Below are 23,786 nucleotides of genomic sequence, written 5' to 3'. Positions count from 1 at the left end.
TGTGAACACCCAACTAACTAACTTAAAATTGCATAATTTGAATGCATCTAAGTAATGCATACAATGAACACATAGATACACACATAGTGAACACACACTTAAAGACAAAAAAACATTAAAAATAAATGGTATTAAATGGTACCAACTTGAACAAGGGTAGACTTTTCCGATTGAGCTTTGAATTCAATAGAGAATGATCAACCCAACACGAAGAACAAAGAATAATCAACAAAAATATACCGAATTTGCAATGAATTGTAATGCAAATGAGAAAGGAAATTCACTCTTTTAGGAATTTATGCATCAATTTATGTTTGGTCAATTTGAATTTGAAAATAGAGTGCGAAAGATTCTAGCATTTCACATTGCACTTTCAATTGCTTGCCATTTATTTGCAATTCATACGATGGCTTCATGAATACAATTTTGTACTTAAATTTTTCATTGTCTAGTTTGTTGATTGGTGAGCCTTAAACCACTGTCTATTCAAGCACAAGTTGTAGTTGGAGAAATTGTTTAAGGATGCCATATGATTTGTGGAGAATGTGCAAATGAGAGCATTGCAAGTTTGTTTTAGTTTGTATTATAACATATTATACACCAATATCTATGCATGTTTGTAAGAGACTAAACATATTATGATCTAATAACTGTGCATGTTTGTATATGAATAGATTATATTTAGTACATAAATATAACATATTACAAGTTTGGAACATTTGATTGTGTATGTATTTGTAAACTATAAAACTCATTTTTTAATAATAATAATGTGATATTTTTGGTACAATCTATTATATATTAGAAATATTAAAAAAAAAAAAAATTTATTTATTAGTAACATAGTGAACCATAATTGATATATATATATATATATAAAATTTCTTTTGACACTTGTAACTAATAACTAATGAAATGATTTCCTTGAGGTCAAACTAGGAAAAAGGGGGCCTTTCCCGAACACCACTTATTCAGACTTTGGAACTTAATTTAATTGTGATTTTATAGTTTAATTAATTTATGGTTGTGATTTTTTAGTTTAATTAATTTATGTTTGTGATTTAACCCTGACAAGACCATATACACATAAACCTTCCTCTAGTTGGAAACACCGTACTTCCATTTTCATACGAGCCTTCGCTAGAGTCTGATAACTTCGTAGTATGGGCGGCGTGGATCCGAAGTAAATTGTAGTCAACATTTTTCAAAGGTTTTGCGGTACTTGGGGAAGTGAAAATCCAGCACAGGAGCTTTCGTCGGACAGCCAACTCTTACAGATGCATAGAATGCTCTGTTATTCGAAAAACTAGAACTTCTACAAGGAAGAATGCATTGAGTTAAATTACGATCCGAAAGTAAGAAAATGTGTACGTTTCGGGTTTGCAATATTCTTACGAGATCAGCTGGGCACGTCTTTACTTATAGCCGCTATGGTTTATTTCCATCCTGCCCTCTTAAAGTCATGTCCAATATGCATCTCATTTCTTCAAACGCCTTGCAAGGCCATATACACATCGTGCCTTATGGTCTCGGAGCTTTACAGCAGCAGCGCTACAGAAGCATCCTAAGGTCACAGGTGTGCTTTCAACTTCCAATATAAAATGAGGCCAAATCTTCTTCGTCTTTTGTATTTTATAGAAAGAAATCAAGAAATCGACATGGTTTCTCTAAGGTTTACTTTCGAGCAAATAAGCATATAATTTGCCCAGACAATTCTGGATTTTAGCTTATAATTATGGGTTGAGATTGTTGGTGTTGTGGGTGGTTAATTGAGTTTAACACTGCTCGATGTCAAATGTAGAAATGTTACCTTAAACGAACAGTGGCGTCTCAGAGAATCGTAGCATGCTTTGTTGCATAGGGGTAGTCTTCATGAGAAATGTAGGGCTGGATACTCGAAGCTAAATTTGTCCCAGCGTAGGTGTAAGTTTTAGTGACACAATAGCCTAAGCAAGGGATCTAACAATGGCAATGCATGCAGTAATGATGATACGAATAAGTCTATCCTTAATTTTGCAACCACAATTAGCACATCCAACTCCAATGCAGGAACGTATGTTGTGTCCTCGTCATAAATGATTGAGCCATCTTCTTATTCGTTTGCTTGTATACCCATAGTTCGATTACTATTCCCATCCCTAGATTTTGGAACCCTGCATCTCCTATTAATTATGTTTTCAACTAGTTTGCTAGCGCATTTAGTTTCATTGTTTTTTTTGGTACATTGTCATGCCTTTGTCATATATAATAAAACCCAGGCGTTCAAATTAAAAGAAAAATAATAGTATTTTCCTGGAAGTGCCGATCCAAATTAAGTCCATGTTAATGGCCGACCTAGGTTTAAGACATTTAATATTAGCGATTGGATGAAGGGGGCCGACCAAGACAGAGGGAATTAAAATAGTCTAGGGAGGAAGCGATTCAATAAGGGAGTTGGCTAAGAACCCTTTAGGGGTAGCGATTTCCAAATGGAATATAAATGAAATTAATCAAAAGTTGAAGGAGTGTTAGTAAAAGATATAACTTTTGCTAAGGACAGCCATGTTGTAAGGTGGTGTCAAATGGAAGATAAATATAATGGAGTCTCATTTGAGGAAGGCATCGAATGATCAAACAAAAAGTAGGAACGGAATTGAGGAATCAGAATTAAGAGCAGAAATATATATTTGATAGCGGCAAATAGATTAGAAAGTTAAGTTCTTTTTGAAATATCTCAAGCGTACACAGAGAGCAAAATAGGACAAATCTGCAATGATAGATCAGCAATCTGAGATTTCAATTATGTTCAGACAATTGATTGCTTACTACAATCAAGATATGGCTCAAGAAATTTTGTACCTTGGCCTTCGAACGGTTATTCTGCATTGGGAGTCACTGAAAAATAATGTCAGTATGACCGATCTGCTGATGGCAGGATGCTCAATATGTAGATGTTTGTATGCTTGAGATGCAGATGTTTGAATGTTGGATGTGCTGATGTTAGTCTGTCTGTCCTACCGATGTTGCCTTGGCTCCACACAAGTATGACATCACGGTGAATTGCAGTCATTGTATTGCTGACGGTTGTTGCCTCCAAATGCATATACTACTATTATGACTCTGATTTGCTATAACTGCTGCATCTTTGATGTACACAATTGCACATACATATAGCAGCTCCTCTATCGCGTCCTCTTTTTGGGATGATATGGTTTATGATTGGATTGACCTATTATTGGCCCTTGTAGGCTAATACTGATGGTTAGAGAGTCGTAGTTGGCAGTGCAGGAGGCCTATTCTCATTGTGGAGGTCAAAAGTGTTCAGTATTGCTCTTCGTTTGGTTCAGGTTGGCACACTTACTATTATATTAACTGATTATTTTAGGGAAATTCAGGATCACTGATTATAGCAGGGCACTTGAATGGGGTATGTTTGCAGTGTCGATCCCTGACACTATTAGGTTGACCAGATATTCAGGGATTAACTATTTATAGTAAGTCATATTTGCAGAGTTACTACTTTTGGCAAGGCACTGGGATACATGGTATATGCAGTGGTCGTCCTGTTTTTTAGTTGACGTAGTGAAAGAATGGTATTTGTGCAACTTATTTTATTTAATTCTTAATAAAGGTGACTTTATTAATAATAAATCATGAAAGGAAATTATAAGGTTAGAAACTCACTTTATGACATTATGCACAACGGGGCCATGACCCTCAATTTCAGTGACTTAAAAGTGCATTAATTGAATATGATTTATGGGGCCAAATACAAAAAGCAATTTATAAAGTCAATATGAGAACATATTATATATCATTAAAATGATATCAAAAAATATTTGTTGTGACCTTGACTTTGGGTGCCCATATTGGATAATGGAGAATTATTAAAAAGTTATTATGCAACCCTAAAATGGATTTGAAAGGAATTAAAAAGCACAAAGAGGTTGACCTAATGGGGAGAGTATAAAAAGCATATCAAAAGCAAATCAACCTCATTACTTGATGCTTATTTGTCTTTGCCATTTGGTGTTCTTGTTCTTGGGAATTGTGCATTGAGACATAGGATTTCAGCCATCTTCAGCATTGGAGGACAAAATGGTTATGTTTTGAAGTTTTATTTATTGTCACTAGAATCTGATTGGAACAACTGAACATTGCAATGCACAAGAAATTTATATATAGATCAGATTTGTGAGTCGCTGCTATAATATCAGAATCCTTGTTTTAATTGATATAAGCATTTTATATTGTTATTATTTGGCAAAAGACTAAATATTTTTAAAAACCAAAACAAAACCACTCAAAAAAAACTCATTCATGGAAAAATCAGACTTCACAGAGTTGAGGAGAATAAGGGTTCTAACATCCTTTCCTACCTCTGATGAATGTATGTGAGTCACTGCAAAGGTATAAATATGAATATGTGCTGCAGTCTCTTTTATCACAGAGCTACGAATGAATTTATGTCGCCATCTCTATGATTTCAGAGATATGAGTCATATTTTCTCATTATCATAGTGGTATGAATATATTTGTAATTGCCATAAGAACTCACCACTATCACAAGTATATATTCTGATATAATCTTTTGTTGCTATGATCTGTCACAATATGAATGGCAGATCCAAGATGGACATGATCACTGATTACTAATATGATCTGTAGAAAGCCCCAACCTCTGTCAATGGCTCATTACTAATAACCCTGGAATTAAGGGATGGCTCCAATCTCTGACTGTGAACAATTGAATGGATAGGGGTTTCATTGTTTACAGACCTAACCATAAAGTCTCTAAGGAAGCATTGCAGTCAGAGTTTCTACAATCTCTCCCACAAAAAACTGAATATTGCATGAACCTCGAATTAGAGTATCCTCTGTGGCTCCAAATGGACCCTCTTGAAAATCTAGACACTCAAGCAGGTACTCAATTGATGGGGACACAACCCAAGAACAGAATGGACTCAACAGAAAAGGGAAATTGTATTAACTGAAAAATAAGCTAGTACATTCAGTACAGAGAAAATAAACTTCAAAACATGCCCTAAGGGCTTACAATAGCATAAATGTGGAGATAATTTCTCCTTTCAGTACCTCCTCTCAAACTCCACTCCGAACTGCCTTTTACAATGCCAGAATTCTCTTTAAATAGACCCCGGAGGGTTAAGGACTAGGATTACATTCTAGAAAGTGCTAGTAGGCATCCACCGACCAAATAGAAAGTTCCAAAAGCTGTGTTAGAAGTCGATGTAAATCTAGAAGAATCCAGAAACGGTAACCGAACTTCCGGGAGGCATAACTTTTAAATCGTAGCTCCGATTGACGAACCGTTTACATTTTCGGAAAGCTCTCGAAGCGCTCTATAGCCCTATGGACCAGCTTCGCTCGTCCCCCATTTTTCGGCCCTTTTCGAGGTCATTTAATGCCCCTAACCTGACTTTGAAGCATTCTTAGGAGGTCTCTACAACTCGAAAAATTGTAATAACTTTCAAACCGTGGGGCCTTTTGACCTGATTCTTTTTCTGGAATGCTCTAAATTACAATTACATTCATCTAGCCAATTTACACCTCCTAGTTCACCAAAATGATGGCTCAATTACATACTCCTATTTTTTCGGGATTTACACGAACACTGATAGTGAAACTGTGAGAGTTGGAACCTTTATTTGACCCAAATGGGTATCCAAAAATAGAAACACATGAAACAGAAACTAAGTCTAAGTATATTTTTTTGGGTGACACAGGATTGCCCTTATACTTCTGGATGCTCCTGCATCATCAATAAACGAATCTGTGCAGTAAAAACAATACGAGGCAGATGTAATGTTCCCAAATATGTTCAACTTTGAATAGACAAGCACTGTAATGCGATGGACAAACAAAGTGATGTACGACGAGGTTAGAATGGCATCCAGACTGTTTGTGGCTGTACGGTTGAGTGCCTGGAGACTGTATGGTGTCCTTTGCTGGCCGTATGATGGCATATGAGGAGATTGTACGGTTGAGAGAGAGCAGTTGAAGGCTGTACGACATGCAAGGTGAGCAATACGGTGGTTGGGATATGGTGTACGACATGCAAGGTGAGCAGTATGGTGGTTGGGATATGGCCGTACGGAGGGCAAGGTGAGGCGTACGGTGGTTGTGAGATGGCCATACGATATGCTTAAAACAGGCTGTACGGTCTTAGGAGGGTTGGTCATACGGTCTAGCAGGAGAGGTCGTACGGATACAAGGTTGTACAAAGCTCAGACAGGAGGGTGAAATGGTATGTGCCCTGAGTGTTATGAGTCGCGGACGGGGTATGGGGCAGAATTGATTCAGACCTATACTGAATGATTAATCACAAATATATGAGATAATGCCAACAAGAACGAAGATGCTGAATAGAAATAACCTTCAATCAATAATTGCCAAAAGATGGTGCTCCGATTTGCCAGATCCGAGTGAAGTGTTACAGGTGTTGGATTAGGGTGAGGGTTGAATCCCACCGAAACTGCAAGAGCCAAATAGGGAAGGTCTTTCACTTTCGAAATGGCGAACAACAGAGAATCTAAACAGGAATCTGCAGTACAGAGAAAATTATCCCAATTGCATACCTAAAGACTACCTACAAGCCGTGCTTAAATACCCATTGGGAAACTTTTCGAGGGTGTACAAAGATAGCTGACAGCGACACAAACTACGGAAACAAAAATTAAAATGGGTTCTAGATATATTAAATCAATCGGCACATTAACAAGGCTTAATTAAATACATTTATTTTATGATGGGGACATTATAGTCCTCCCATCCTAAAATTTGCTTGTCCTCAAGAAAATGCAAATCCTGTTCTAGGAAACCTTTCGTAATCAGCTCCTTCAGTTCCGAGTCAGGCACTAAGTAGATCTTCCCGTCGAAGTAAATGATGTCATCAATAACTTTGTATCTTTTATTGCGTACATTGCCATCTATCAACTCACATGCAAAAGTGTTCTTGGAATACTCGACCAATAGATGGGCCGGCTAATTATCCAAGTAAGGTGGTGAGGTGTTGACTATCTCGTTTTTACTTGCAAAATCTGGGAGCAATTCCTGTTTAAAAATTGCCTCCATCTTCTTGATTGTGACTTCCCTCGATCCTTTATTTGACATTGCTCTTCGTAGCACCTTCTTGCCATCCGTCTTGAATGAAAAGTCCATCCTTTTGAAACTTTGGGTGTACTGATCAAGAGTTTCCAACCACTGGATGCCCAAAATGATATCAGTATCAACCAAATCTATGACAAAGAAATCATTTGCCATGGTATAGTTTCCCATGGAAATTTGTAGTCGTGGGATCACATGAGTGCAAGGTAACAAGGTTCCTCCTGCAACCTTAACCTCAAATCCTTAATGCTCAACTTTGCGCAGGCCTTTGCTAGTGACCTTTGCTAGTGACCAAAGATGAATTGATGAAATTGAGTGTGGCACCATTATCAATCATGATTGGGACTTGTTTTTCGTGAAGTGTACCACGAACCCTGAAGATACCGCTTCCAATCGCTGTAGTGAGGGTAGCAATGGAACCCCCTTTTTGTATTAGGGCATTTATTCTCTCCTGCTGGGTAATTTCTTTGTCAGTCGCTGTAGGTATTTATTCTTCGTTGTCATCAGGCATCACCTCAATGTAATAAATCTTTCCCTTCCCAAGGCAGCGATGACCAGGACCCCATGGTTCCTTGCATGTGAAACAAAGCTTTTTCCTCCGAAGCTCTTGCCGAGAATCTTCATCAAACTGAGGTTTTTTCTGGATTGGCTCCTTGTCCTTGTCTTCTTGTGGGGATGGTGTTGGTGTAGCTGCGTGAGTTTTGAAGGAAGTGCGGCCATGTCACGCACCTTCTTAATAGTTTCGTTGAGTGCACACAGATTGAACCCTTTCATCCAACCTCTCAAAGGCTCTCTCAACCCATCCATGAATAACACAATTTGGTGTCTTTCAGAGATGTTTGTGACTAGTACTGACAGCGTTTGGAACTCAGTGATGTAGTTGTCTACCGTGCCCGTTTGCTTTAGTTGAGCTAGATTTTTGAAGTTTAGCTTAGGATCCTTCCCATCGAAACGGTCAATGAGTCTCTCAATGAACTCGATATAAGAGGTCACTTGGTCGTGACCGAGAGTGACTAATCCATGATGCCACCACTCATGCACCACTCCTTCCAGATGAAGTGCCACGAACTTGATTGCTTCCTCTTCAGGCATTGGATTGAGTTGGAAATAGGTATCTGCCTTTAGAACCCATGACTGTGCGGTAATGACTCCAAATCCATCAAATGGGACAAGTTTACCTTTTCGATCTTTCTTCTAAGATCATCATTAAAATAACTTTGATTTCCCCCGCTAGAATATCTCATTCATAGATCAACATAGTCTCTATATGATATATCATCTTCCATATTCGCGTTCTGCCAATCTTCCTGAAGTTTTTCTTGCATTTCCTCAAAAGTGGACTCTCTTCCCTGGCGTGGTGCTTCTGTCCTTGGAAGTAAGATGGGTATTGAGAGTCGAGAGCGAGAGGGTTGAAAGTTTGTCCTTCTCAAAACAAAATCATCGCTATGCCCATTTCGTTCTCCTGTTGTCTTTCCCTCGGCCAATTTTTGTAGAGTTTCCTACATAAGCCTTTGGGTTTCGTTGATTTGCATTTAGTTTCTGTTCAACTCTCTTAAAAGATTCATGAGTTCTGTTTTAGGATCCTAATGATCTGCCATTCTAACAATAGGTTTATTTCACCTTCTCCTTCGAGTATAAACTTGCATTCACTTCCACAGGTAGGTAGGATCAAAAGCTTTGATACCACTGTAATGTTCCCAAATACGTTCAACTTCGAATAGACGAGTACTTTAACATGATGGACAAACAAAGTGATGTACAGTGAGGTCAGAATGGCATCCAGACTGTGTGTGGCCGTACGGTTGAGTGCTTGGAGACTGTACGGTGTCCTTTGCTGGCCGTACGATGGCGTATGAGGAGATTGTATGGTTGAGAGAGAGCAGTTGATGGCCGTACGACATGCAAGGTGAGCAGTATGGTGGTTAGGATATGGTCATACGACATGCAAGGTGAGCAGTACGGTGGTTGGGATATGGCCGTACGAAAGGCAAGGTGAGCCGTACAGTGGTTGTGAGATGGTTGTACGTTATGCTTAAAGCAGGCCGTACGATCTTAGGAGGCTTGGTCGTATAGTCTAGTAGGAGAGGTCGTATGGATATAAGGCCGTACAAAACTCAGACAGGAGGGTGAAATGGTATGTGCCCTGAGTGTTATGAGTCATAGATGGCGTATGGGGCAGAATTGATTCAGACCTATACTGAACGATTAATCACAAATATATCAGATAATGCCAACAAGAACGAAGATGCTGAATAGAAATAACCTTCAATTAATAATTGCCAAAAGATGGTGCTCCGATTTGCCAGATCCAAGCAAAGTGTTATAGGCGTCAGAATAGGGTGAGGGTTGAATCCCACTGAAACCACAAGAGCTAAATAGGGAAGGTCTTTCACTTCCGAAATGGCAAACAACAGAAAATCCCAACAGGAATTCGTAGTATAGAGAAAATAATCCCAATTGCACACCTAAAGACTATCTAAATACCCGTCAAGAAACTTTTTGAGGGTGTACAGAGATAGCCGACGACGACACAAACTACGGAAACAAAAATTAAAATGGGTCCGAGATATATTAAATCAATCGGCCCATTAACAAGGCTTAATTAAATACATTTATTTTATGACGGTGACATTACAACAAAGTCAACCCTTTCTTCAACAACCTTTAGCTGATTACTTTGATTTTATAACACAACAAGCTGGTGTCCAAACTTAATTGCATAGGACAGAGTAACAAATTTTCTTCCATGAGAGCTATACTCCCAACTAGATGACACTCGACAAGTCCCCTATGAAGATGATGTTATAGTGTCGTGTACTAACCAAACACTTCGGAGAATCCACCAAGTTCACACAAGAGCTATCAACAATCTGATCAACATCATTTGTTACAATACTAATCTTTAGAGAAATTGATGTGACTAGTGGTTCTTTGTTGCTCTCAACCAAAACACTCATCCTCTTTGAAACCACTGCATGTGTATTTATGATGGATGTAGCCACATCCCTCCACATCCATCACTGCAACCTATGGATATAAGATCAACACCAATTACCATTGTGGAAGACTGTGTTGTATCTGTAGATGGTGAAGATTGTGCCAAACTCAACTCCACGGTAAGCCCTTCAATCTATGAGTAAGACTATGAAGGGCTAATCACGTGCTCTCTAAGGAATTCATAGTTAGCTCAATGTCTGCTTCCTCTTCCTTTCCCCTCTACGCATCATATCATAATAGACCCAAGATATCATAATAGACCCAAGACTAAAACAACATCTGGTAGTGCTTTTCCTATCAACATAACTACTGGCCTAGTCAGAATTTGAGTACCTTTGAAGTTTTAACTCAACATTTTCATATTTTAGACCAAGTCTAGTAGTCCCCCGTAAATATCTCAAAATGTGCTCTGCTGCCATTAGATGGATCTTCTTAGGTTCGCACATGAACTGACTTAAGGCATTTGTTGCATAATAGATATCAGGGCGAGTATTCACCAAGTACATTAGAGATCTAATTATCTATCTGTAGTATGTAGGGTTTGTAGATCCAGATTCAGATGCTTCACTTTTGAGTTTATGAAGATTTGTCTCCATAGGTATAGACAATGGTTTGCAATCCATCATGCCAAATTTGTTTAATATGTCAGTGGTATATTTGGCTTGATTTAGAAAAATGTAGTCTTCCTTTTGCCATACTTCTAATCCCAAGAAGTAGTGTAAGAGACCTAGATCTTTCACTTTAAATACAAAGGTAAGGTCTTGTTCACACTTTTTAATAAGATCATCTTCCCCTCTTATTAGAAGATCATCAACATAAAGAAAAAGTATTAGCATATCTCCCTTTGATTCTTGAAGTCTATATTAGGATCTTCTTTATTTCTTGAGTGCCCTAGTTTGATTAGGTAGCTTTGTATCCTCTCATACTGTGCTCTAGGTGCTTGTTTGAGCCCGTAGAGTGCTTTCTTTAGTTTACATATATGTGAGCTTTTGTCATGAATGGCAAAACCTTCTAGTTGTTCTAGATATACTTGTTCATCTATAACACCATTTAGGAATGCTGTCTTTACATCCATTTGATGTATCGTCCACCCTTTGAAAGCAATAATACCAATAATGGTTATGATAGATGTATATCGAGCAACAGGTGCAAAGGTTGAGGTTGTTCCACTCTTTCCTCCACCTATCTCTCTACTAATTTTCTATATAAAGGAGAGAGCTCATTGTAAATAATTATCTTTTGGCAAGACAAGAAGATTTTACCAATTTATATTGTGCACTCTAAGACTTTGTGCTTGGATGTAAATCGGATTGCTTTCAATAAAAGAGGTAACTTGATTTCACACTTTGTGTTGATTCAAGGTGTTATGTGACGAAATTTTCTGGATATTGATTGTGAGTTTTGGAGCTTTGATCAAGAGGAATTTGAATTTAATCGTGCAGACTTTGAGTTTCCTATTACATTTAGAGCCAATTTGAACTTTTGAAGACTTTGTGTTGCAGGAGGACAAATTGTAATAGATAGTAGTGACTGTAATCACTTCGATTTGAAGATTTTGGGCTTCAATTGTAAGTGTTTTATTGAATTTGAGAGTATCTTGTAAGAGACTTTGTGCCTTATTGGTTATTTTGCTTAAGTCTTCATTCGAGATAAATACGGGAGATTTTGGGTTCTTGTTTTTGTTTCACAAAATATAAAAGTAAATTCCTGTCCCTGGTGTTGTTCTTACGTCCATTCTAGGGTCACTGGTATTATCTTAGCGATAAGACACTTTTTATTGAGTTGGAAAGTTAGAGTTGTATGCAAATCATTCCTATAAAAAGAGGAATTGATCAAGAGAACTGTCCTTTTTGTAATTTCAGTTAAGTTCTTATTGAAGCCACCTATGGTAAGAAGGGAGCCTTCCCTACTGCTGAGAGGAGAGATAATTCTCATGAAATGTTGCCTAGAGTCATAATTTTGTAAGTCGTAGTTAGTGATGTACAATTTTTTTAGCCAACAATGTTACATCATGTTCAGATTTTAGGTTAGGTACGCCTTTCACAATCTTCTCTTTGGAGGGTAGAGCAAGGAAATGAAGATGGCCTAGTCTTCTGTGCCAAATCTCATTAATTTTTACTGCTTCATGATTTAAGGCTAGGTTTTGAGAGTTGCAAAGTTTATACAAGCTTCCATCTCTGAGTCCTATAGAGATTGCATTCTTAGTATTTGAATTCTTAGGCCAAGATATAACCTTATCTTCTACGAAGGTGACTCGATATCCTTGATTTGCTAGGCCAGAGATAGAGACTAGGTTTCGCTTGATGCTAGGTACAAACAATACATCTTTTAGATGAAGAGTAACTCCAGTTTTCAATTGAATTGAATAGGTCCCAATTCCTTTCACGGGATAAGTGGAGTTATCTCCTATTGCGAGTTCTTCAATTGAGTATCCTTCGAAGGTTTCAAATTGATCTCTAAAACCAGTGATGTGTCTAGATGCTCCACTGTCGGTTATCCAGGTATTCTTATTATTGTTTAGGTCACTTGATAAGGCTAAGAAGAATAGAGAGTTTTTAGATTCCTTGACTTCAGATATGTTGGCAATGATTTTCTTTCTTTCTGGACAATACATGTGGGTATGTCCAAATTTGTCACATTTGTACCACTGAACTTTCGACAAATCTCTTTTCTAGTAGTTCTGATTTTTCTTTCCTCTTTTGCTTTTGAAACGTCTTTTCTTTTTATTGTTTGAGTTCACATGTAAAGATTGGATTTCCTCCTTTTTATTAGGAATGATCCCTCTTGTAATTAGCCATAAGTCTTTCGGAGTGCAGTCATTCTTGAGTTGATCAAATTTTGGAAAGTTAGGACGTGCAATAATTCCTTGAATGAAAGATTCCCATGTAGTTGGCAACCCCTTAAGAGCTAGTAATGAAAGTTCTTGATCATCTATTCTAGTTCCAAGAATTGAGAGTTGATCTTTCAACTCTAATATTCTCACGAAGTATGAAGTGATTATTTCTCCTTTATTCATCTTAATATAAAGAAGTTGTTTCTGTTAGTGTAGTTTTTTATTTTTTCTATTTTGCTAGGTTTTTCCTACACTTTTAATAATCTCGCTTAGGTTAATAAAGCATGTCTTATTAGGTGAATGGTTGTGAGGTGTCACCTTCCTACATGTGAGCATCCATTAGCTATCTTGGGAAGATACTTTTCTATCTTTAGTCCAATAGATGGTTGCTCCTTATTGGTTGGTGTTGCCACCTCCTCCCTCTTCCTAGCCTATATAAGCATGCTACCTGGCTTGTATTTGTATCTCTTGTTTTTGCATCCTCTTAATGCTATTTTGCTTCCAGCATTTGCATTACTCTCTTGGAGACTAACTCTATGATGCTATTTTGATTTTGTATCATTTGCATTCATAGTTTAGATATTTACTCTTTGCACTAGTTTTCTGGGTTATTAATCTTTTCAGATTCTAACAGTTTCAAGGTAAGCATTTTGCTTGTATTGTTCATTTCATAAGTATTTTGAATAGTCATGAACATCTCATGCGCGGTTGTAGATTTGTCTATAGGAGGAAGAATGTTCTTTTTTACATCGTCTATTATAATTTTCATGGCTTTATTGTTGTGCCTCTTCCACATTGTCTTGTTTGGTTCATTTTCAGGCATAGTTTTGGCATTTTTCACATATTCCTATAATTCAAGTTCTCTAACAACCATAATTCATATTCTCTAGGATACGAAGTTTGATGCTCCATCGAGTCTATCTTCTAACTTGACTCCTTTCACCATGATTATACTTTTGAATGGATTCTGAGTACTTCAGAGGTTTTAAGATTTCAAAACTTGCTTTAGACTCTATCTACAAACTAGGCTTTGATACCATGTTAAGGAATATAAGATATGTGATAGAGTTTTAATTTTATTTATAAATCAGTTATCAGAGATTTACTAATTTAAGTTCTAATGAATTCTACAATTTTGCAATCGAATGACTACAAGGATATATATATATATATATAAAATGTTTGTGTTCCTCTGATATTCCAATTTGTAATTTATATAGCACAATACTAACAGTCTCCAATTTGTGGTGATTGTAGATATAGAAGAGATAATCGCTGGTATTGGCAGATGCAATAGATAGTAATATTGCCTTGTAATTGATATGTTCTCCATTGTATTGATTCAATATATATATTAGAAGTAATAGACATATCTCCATAGAGACATTACTCTACATGGTATGTAGGGTCATGACCCTACGTAGATATGATTTGATTATAAGTAAACTCAACTAATACATGTCAAGAACATTACACTTGTAAAGGCTCGATCTTAAAATGGTTGATATCGAGGCAGGCCCGATATTATTCTGGGTGCTCATATTCAATGCAAGCCCGATTGTGTTATGAGCAATCACAATGATATTATTCTAATATTGATCTTCGATAATATGGATGCAACTCAATGACATCATTGTCATGTTATCATGGTGTATCAGTGCTCGATGTATGAGATAAAATAATCAAAGCATATATATATGCAAACCGATCTGGGCATGATCACAATGCATTAAATAGTTTAATCTAATTTGTGATGTCAATATGTGAAGAAAACCAAACACATACATAAATGTATGTATGTATATACATATACATATACATATATGTGTGTGTGTGTAAATATGTTTCACATACTAGCATCAGCTTTATCATATTCGACTGAAGCTATACTTTAACAATATCCTCGTGTTCAAAAGTAGCATGTGTTTTCATCAATGCACATGTCAACATCAAAGGACATATTAAGGAAAGACGAAAGACTAAAGACTTAAGAAGTAAAGCCTATAGACAATTGAGAGGGGGGGGTGGGGTGGGGTGAATTTGTTGTGACAAGTTAAACTTTAATCCAAAATTATAAATCTCAACTTCAACAATTAAAGCAATGATGCACAATAACAGGAAACTATACACCATAACACAATGATTTATTAACTAGGAAAATCCTTGATCAGAGGGAAAACCCCGGTGGGGATGGTACCCAAAAGATTGTGTACTAATATATATGTTCCTTATGAAAGGATGTGATCTTGTTAGGAGCCAATTATAGTGCATTCAGTACAACAATCCTTGTTAGGAGACCTTGAACCCTTGTTAGAAGGTTCTAACCCTATTAAAGGATAAAATGAAACAAGTAGACCCACTGCCTAAATGCTCTAGCAATTGTGCAGAATACATTTCAGAACAACATATCCAAAATACTGAATTGATTGATTTGCGACTTACTTGCCAAAACAGTTCCTTTGAAGCTCAACTCAATCAACTAACTCTATCTTTGCTTTGTTTTGATCATCCAAAATTCAAGCTCGCATCTACTGACCATGTATGTTCCATACATGATGTTATAACTAACATACACAACTAAGGAAAACAACTTTCCTTTATACCCTCACAAATAATTAATTAGGTTGGCCTATTAAAGCTTCCCCAATGTACAATTAATTACACAAGACCATGCTAAGGCATACATGCCTTCATAAGCATCATTACAAATATTACATTAAGGTTCCCACACATTACAATACAATTATCACATTTTACAATGATAACCAATATGTTTCCTCAACACAGTCGGCTGCCAGTAAAACATATTGCAGATTTCACAACAACGACCATTCTAGAATAATCTTTGATCCTTGCTATTACGAACATAGCGGCACAAACAAGTCTCCTACCACAATCCAAGCTTGCTGTCATTAATTCCATCTTGCTATTAAGCTACCACAAATATCTACCGTCTCTAAAATTATTTCTTGTACATTGGTTTGCTACCAGTCTTCACCAAACATACTGTAACTTCTTCAGAACTCAACATAAGATCCAATGAACATAGATATGATATCTATACTAATCCTTCTACACAAAACTAAGCTCGTATAGCTTAACCTATTATATGCTAACTTCATTGTGCCAAAAATCACCTTGTGATGTACATAATCTTTTTCTGTCATGATCACTTAAATAGATGTTATCATCAATGACAGAACTTGTCATCAATACAACACATAAACAATACATCCAAATGCCAACCAAACCTATATTTCTAACAATATTGTATCTGTAGATGGTGAAGACTGTGCCAAACTCAACTCCATGGCAAGCCCCTCAATCTACCCTAATACTAGAAAGGGCTAATCACGTGCTCTCCATGGAATTCATAGTTAGCTCAAGCTCATAAGTGAGCTCGTTTACCTCCTCTTCCTTTCCCCTCTATGCATCATAGCAAGTGCAAGCCCCCTTGAGAATAGTCTCGGTCAGCCAATAAATTTAAATAGTTGTTATGCTTCATTATTCCAATGGCTTCTCAAAGTGCATGGAACTCTATAAGGGAAAGATCACTATCACCGTGCTCATCTATCATAGGAGTATTCTAACTGTAGGTAGACAACATTTGACGAGCAACATAAAAATGTTCTATGGCTGTGGCAATCATGCTGTCATAAACCTTAAGTTTCCCAACAAAATGATGAAGACTCTGTAACACATAACTCCCATGCAAGTGTTCTGCCCCAAACTCTAAATTGTGATACTATATTGTATCCACATTGCTATCCTTATGTTTAGCAATAACATATGTGTTGTCATGAATGCACTCATCAACATCTAAGGACATGTTGCTAGGAACCTCAATGGGTGGTGTTGAGAAATTTAGCCTCATAGTGAATTTTAGCGAATTCCATATGTAATATATGTTAATATATATACGTGTGTGTGTGTGTGTGTTGATGGATTTATGTTGATATCCTTATATATGTCATTCCAGGAATATCATACTGAGTCAATATCTCTTCATATACTTGAGAGCACAAGGTGTTCTATAAATCCTCCTTAGCTAAGAGGGAGTGTTAAAGTTGTAGCTTTAGTCGGATAAATTCAATCTGAGATACATTGTTGTTATAGGTAAATCATCATTTTCTATATATATGTATTCATGCAATAATTATATAAATTAGTATATAATATATAATACATATACACACACACACACACATGTATATACATATATGCATATATTCATATATATTATACTAATTAGTATTATGAAATATATATATAAATTAAATGATGATTAAACTTTGGAGACATGTCTACTCTCATATTTATATGAGATCCAAATATGTAAAAATATATCGGATCTGGTACAAAAAATTAGGGTTTCGAGCAAAAAAAGCCCTGGCTGCAAAAAAAGCTTAGAAAAATGGTGGATTTGTAGAGAAAATTGTAGAATTTGGGCATGAATAACTAGCAAAGGTTTGTAAAAAACCTATACGCCTCCAAATAGGCAAAAAACAACTACTTTGTTTTAAAAAAATGGAAAAAACAGGCCACAAAGCATATGTGCGATTTGCAGAGAAATTTGGATGCAAGTGGTCGAAAAATTTGGACGTGAGTTGTAGAGAAATGCCGCCCAACAGACCTTCAATCGATTTTTAGAGGATTCAGTAGCGCTAGTTTTAGATAGAAGGGTGCAAGTTTGTAGACCAGAAAATATTACGGGAGTTACAGACAAAATGGCGTGATTTTTTGGAAGAAAACCTTAGTCAAATCAAAGGCTTTGGAAGCAAATATGCATGAAAATAATTTCAAAAATAAAAGGTAGATAATTTCAACCAAGAAATTATAATTATTTTTGAAAAGCTTTAGAGTATTGGCTCTGATACCATATTCCGAAGTAATTGGTAAAATACTTGCTTGATATTAACAGAGACCAATAGTTCAATATATACAAAATAATAAAGCAATGTTTCCTTAGGAAACGATTGTAAAGCATAGAAATATTCTATTCTAGCTAAAAAATAAGCTAAAGAAAGCTAACAGATAACTACAACTAACTAAATATTAGAAATATTCTAATATTTACAATAGATTACAAATAGATTACCATTAACTAATAATAGAAGCTTATCTATTATTGTAATATTGACATCTCCAAGTGGCTGCTTGTCATGACCCCTCTTAAAGAGAATCCTATAATTATGGGATAAAATATAATAATAATTCATATACTATTCCTAAAGAAATAATATTGATAAACTATAAATATTTATGATCTATTTTACTTAATTATTTATATTATTTATAATGAAATTATTATTCATAATAATAATATCAATATATATAAGGAATAAATGTTATAATTACAATGTAAATCAATAAGACGATAATATATCTAATTATTATCACATTTAAATTATAATAAATAAGATAAATAATATATATATATATACGTATAATAATATATCATTATTTAATATAATGATCTTAGGGTATGTTTAATAATGATATAGTTATAATTTATCATAATATTTAAGATTACACAATATTGTAATAGTCTTTACATAATTTATATAATATAGTTAATATAATAATATAGTTTATAATCATTAAAAATAATATATAATTAATAAAATAATAAAATACCTTATTAATACAATTAATATTAATTTGAAAGGTCACGACTCTATGTATATACTCATATATATAATATATCGACGCATTGGAAAATACTTAAGAGAAAAGATATGGAAAAGGGGATACAAATTAAAGAAAAAGTCACAAACGAATGACCCTTAAAAAGTCATTACAAATGGAAGGACCCGGAGAAAACATATTTACAGTAAGAAACCCTAATGTCCCAAAAAGGGTCATTACAAATGGTATCAGAGCAACTTTCCTGCCATCCTGTGTTGAAAGGAAATCCCAAAATGAATTTTCCTTCTTTCACTTCATGAGGGAAAAAATTAATTGCACATGAAGTTTACTATCAACAACTTGTTTGGCAGCAAGAAATACTATTTCGATCGGATCATCTTTCCACAATTACTGGGAAAGGAAAGTCTCCACGGCCCCTTATTTACACAGCACCGTTATGTATGAGAAAAAAGAACTACAAAATCCACTCCAAAAGGTGAAATTGCATTATTGATCTGCTGCAGGCAGTGGAAATGACTTTCCTTATCAAACAAGAATAGAAGAATGAATGCATATATATATTGGGATCACATCCTGTGACAAAACATTATTTATCTTTCGCAACTCTGTCAAAGCTGTAGCCTGACCTTTCCCTGCAAGTACATTCATGGAAGAATGCTCCAGCCTTTTTGTTGAAGCAACGTGCATTTCATCCTTGTTCTTTGTCACAGATGCTTGCAAAAAAGGTTGATTCAATGACCTAAATGTAGAAGAATCAAATTCCAATTATGATCCAGACTAGTGAAGTGATAAGAGAATGGGATAGATGCAACCGAATGTTAGGAACTTGGGACATTACATATTCTGGACACAAGAAACACCAAAAAAAATTTCACACACTACCATCTTTTCCAATTCTGAAGCATTAAACCAATATATTGTAGAACTCATGCACGGGCTCACACAATACTCAGAAAAATCACCCTTGATAATCTCTTATAGTCTTCAACAGATGCATAATCAAAATCAAATAGTCTATTTGATGGAATGCAGAATGATATCAGTTACTAAGCAAAGAGCTGTCGACCATTCGGATGCCAGTTGTGACACGGCACTTAATAACCACCCTCTACACTAGACTCAGTATACAAAATATATTATCCCTAGGAGAATGCTTTGTTAGTGCATCTGATTGCTAAAAGCAATCAAAAGTGCAAGTATTTATCTGCATACCAGAGACAATTATATTTCAAGCATAATCATATAAAGAGATGTTAGGTACGACTTTCATTGTTCAGTGCTAGAGACAAATACAAACTGTGCAATACAACATTGTTATTGTATGAGATGACCTGTACATTGCATGCAATTCATTGTACATCAAGACAAGCATTCACTCAAGACAAGCAGTCGGTACTGGTCAGTCAAGAAATATTATAAGTTACAGTGATAAACATAATATTGATTACAGTCACATCCTCATATATATTGTCTGAATTATTCAAATTCTCAGACTTCTCCAAGATCTTATTTCAGTGAATATAAAGGATGCTGCTGGATTAAATGGAAAGGTTCTAAGATTGTTTGAGGATGAAAATGCTCATCAAATTACTAGTTTTAGTGGCAAGAGATCCTCCGAGCTGGGCCAGTGTTAAAGGTACATGACTGTAGGCATATAGGCGTCTCAGCATTTTTAAAAGGGAAAAAGACATAAACAAATAAAAGTGAAAAGGGCAACAACAAAATAAGAGTGCAGTAAGAATATATAAGCATGAAAAAGCAATTTAAGTGCAGGAAGCGTTAATATCTAACGTGGAGATCTGACCAAATATCTACATCAAACTCTGGCATCAATCATAGTATCCTATCAAGGTACAGTTAAGCACTGTCCAAGAACTGACAACACAGAACGCTGTTAATTATCAGGTACGATTTGAACAGAAATACGCTATTATATGATGAAGTTAGAAAGATATTAAACAATGTTTTAATTAAATTCCTACGTAGGATATTAGTATTAAAGAGATGCACATGGTCACTACATTGTAAATTGCATGATGCGTAAATGGCATAATGTGTAAATTGCATCAGCTCTATTCATTTAAGAATAAAGATTCAAGTTGATTATATAACAGCAAACGCTATTAATTGATAATATTAGCATACTGTTACCATAAAGCTAGGCGGTGATAAAACATGAAAGGTGTTACTTCACTTCTAGAAGAATACATAGCACCTGGAATAAAAAAATGATATACAAATACATAGATATGAAAGAATCTCTGTCGAGATGAGAAGCAGCAATACATATTACGGACAGCAGCAATACATATTACGCAAACCCTAAACTTGGAAACCTAATTCGATAAAGATACTCTTATTTTCCTTCCTACATTTTCTGAAGAAAGATATTAGTGTGAAAGGAGAAGCTTCAACAGTGAATGATCTTAACTTAGAATGTTATGTTATAGTCATATGGGGCTTCAATACTAAAAGAAAAAGTTGAAATAATTGTAAGCATGTTTTCAACTGATAATTGGAATACAAAGCCGCTATTTGTATGTGACAACTCAGGCACAGGGTCTTTAGAAAACCCAAACTCGTTGCTGGTGATTTATGTGCTTACTCTCATTCGATGTGGTTGATAGACATGCAGAGAATTATGAGAAGAAATGTTTTTTTTAAATGAACTTGATGTATTATAAGAACAGCGTGATTTGAGTATTCCTCAAGATGACATATAAATGTCAAATAGTATTACGTAACTAATATGAAGCTATTAATGAGACAAGATGGAAAAATCTATATTGATGCATAAAATTATCATCAAAGAGATGGATTAAAAGGAGATACGAGTTGTAAGGAAGAATATGCCATTTTGCTTCTGTGGATGACATGAGCAGAAGTCTTGACCACATCTAATCACATTTGATAACACAATAATGTGGTGACTAGCATTATCGATCGACCACTGATTACTTGAAAATAACCCATGATTTGATTCTACATGGGACCCATTTGAAGTATCCTTTCACTATTATTCTCCTTACTGAAAGTATTCTTGTCAATTGACACATTTCCCCATTACGGTAGTGGAAATAATAAGCTAGACAACTAGGAAGATTTGAAGAGAACATATTGCTCATTTCCTCGTCCAATCAGGCAGTAGCCGTAAGATGGACATTAAGTAGCTCAGAAGGAGTGGAAATCAACTTCAAATTCATCCCATGATAGAAGGGAATTAATAAGCTTTGTATCAAATAACAACTTCCTAATAGAGACTATCGATATTGAATAAATAAAAGTTACAAAGAATTGAATTGGGATGCTGATAAGTCATCAGAAGCAGCAACGTTATGCGGGGGGGGGCTGTTAGTATTAAGAAATGGTTAAACATGGTGTTAGAAATAAGTCTACCATGAAGTTATATGGAAGTGATTGAAACAAATGTTCATTAGCAAAACAAATATAAAGATAGATATCAACAACAATATTGAATAGATAAATTAAAGTGAAATTATTGGAAAGTGACTTAATCACTGTTGACCGAGCAGTCACAAGGCATCCACATCATTTGACAAAGAGAAAGGTTGTTCCTGTGAACAAGGTAAAGATGCAAAACTTTCCCAAATTGCAACCAGTGACTTCTACTCACCAAGTGGCATTTATAAAGGTAAATCAACATTAAGGAAAAAAGTTTGATTATACAGTCCTCATGCCAAAGGTAGTATCAATGAGAAAGACCTATAATAAGGCCTTGATAAAGCAAAGTCAGAAGAGGAGTTTCATTGGCTCGACTAAATTAAGAGACTTCAATATGGAAAATGGATATGAAGGTTACTTCGTGTCTATAATCACCACTTCAACACATAACGGTAATGAGGTAAGATATATATTTTGTGCATATATTGCTATGAAATAATTGATAATGTCTTTCTTATTACTGACACATTTGTTATTGTGAAGAATATTGAATAGTCTATCAATGATTCTAGTTACAAAGAAATGAAATCAGAATATATGAAAAATGAAATATAAATGGAAAATATATATACAAAAAATGAAAAAAAAAAAAAAAATGTAAATATGTTGATTTAAGGAAAATATAATAACTAGAATACATTTCAATTATAGTACAGAGAGTCTATCTCTTGTCCAAATTACCTAATCTTAGATAGGGAGTTGGTGGGGGGAAAGGCGGAGTAATTTCGAGCACTTGTCGGATACGCTTGGAGCTTGTTTCACGCGCCCTCTGCACCGTCATTCTATCATCAAGATGATTGTAACAAGGAGAGAGAAAGTTGTTTGTGTACTATAAGAAAAAATCTTTCAAATGAACTAAGTAAATTAAATTTAATACTCATCTTCTCATCCACATTATGATATCCTAAGGTAGGGAGTTGGTGGAGGGAGAGGCGGAGTAATTTCGAGCACTTGTCGGATACGCTTGGAGCTTGTTTCACGCGCCCTCTGCACCGTAAATCTACCATCTTATGATGATCATAATAAGGAGAGAGAGAAAGGTTCCTTCCAAAAGATTATGTAAATAAGAAAAAGGAACCCTACCACTTTCCTATGGAGTCTGCAATCGAGAGAGAACACCCTATTGTAGTGCTAGTTAAGGGAAAGATAGTAATGGCTCCTTTTCACAAGAACCTTTCTAGCCAAACAAGCAATCCACTAAGTAGACCACCTCGTGTGGATGCCTAACACCCACCACCGGGGCCAAGGGGGCCAAAGTTTCGCTCTTGGGCTTAGTATGGAACTGGCTTGGATTAACTAATTATTATTCAAATTTGTTTGAAGTTTATATATATTTATATGCATGTACTAATGCTCATTTTGTGGTTGCAGGGTTCATAAGCCTAATGAAGAAGTATAGTCGTTGTGCATTGTTAATTTTAGGATCTAATCAAGGTTATGTATGATGTGTTTGCATTGTGTTTGCTCCGTGTCTTCATCTGTCTACATCATGTCTACTTTGTGTCTTCATGCATCATCTGTCTTCATCGTGTATGCTTTGTGTTTACATGTGTCTACTTCATGCATGCTTCGTGTTTGCTTTGTGTATTCATACATTCATGTGTATACTTTGCATTCAGATGCATACTACATATGCGACTCTTTTATAGAATAAACGAAGTAATATTACAAGTAAAAATTTGAATAGGATCTAGTAGTCAATTTCGTTATATAAGGTGAAACAAATATGAAAATGTTTATT

At 35.6% G+C, this 23,786-nt stretch overlaps 1 protein-coding gene across 3 annotated transcripts in view; it reads left to right on the top strand.

Annotated features, from left to right (window-relative positions):
- Positions 1-1,092: 1,092 nt before the first annotated feature.
- LOC149535276 (protein HCC2-like) overlaps positions 1,093-23,786 on the top strand; it is a 167,496-nt gene continuing 144,802 nt past the window's right edge. The window contains exon 1 of one of the 3 annotated variants that reach the window (XM_089803610.1): positions 1,093-1,576. In XM_089803610.1, coding sequence (XP_089659736.1) covers positions 1,364-1,576 — 213 coding nt within the window. In that variant the 5' untranslated portion in view covers positions 1,093-1,363. The remainder of the gene's footprint in view (positions 1,577-23,786) is intronic. The other 2 variants (XM_089803608.1, XM_089803609.1) reach the window with 2 other exon arrangements.

The sequence above is a fragment of the Cupressus sempervirens genome, chromosome 10 (genome assembly GCF_028749045.1).
Source record: "Cupressus sempervirens isolate cs-2001-9-10 chromosome 10, ASM2874904v1, whole genome shotgun sequence".
NCBI classification, from domain to species: domain Eukaryota; kingdom Viridiplantae; phylum Streptophyta; class Pinopsida; order Cupressales; family Cupressaceae; genus Cupressus; species Cupressus sempervirens.
Note: the sequence above shows the minus strand (reverse complement) of the source record. Positions and strands in the feature narration are given on the sequence as shown.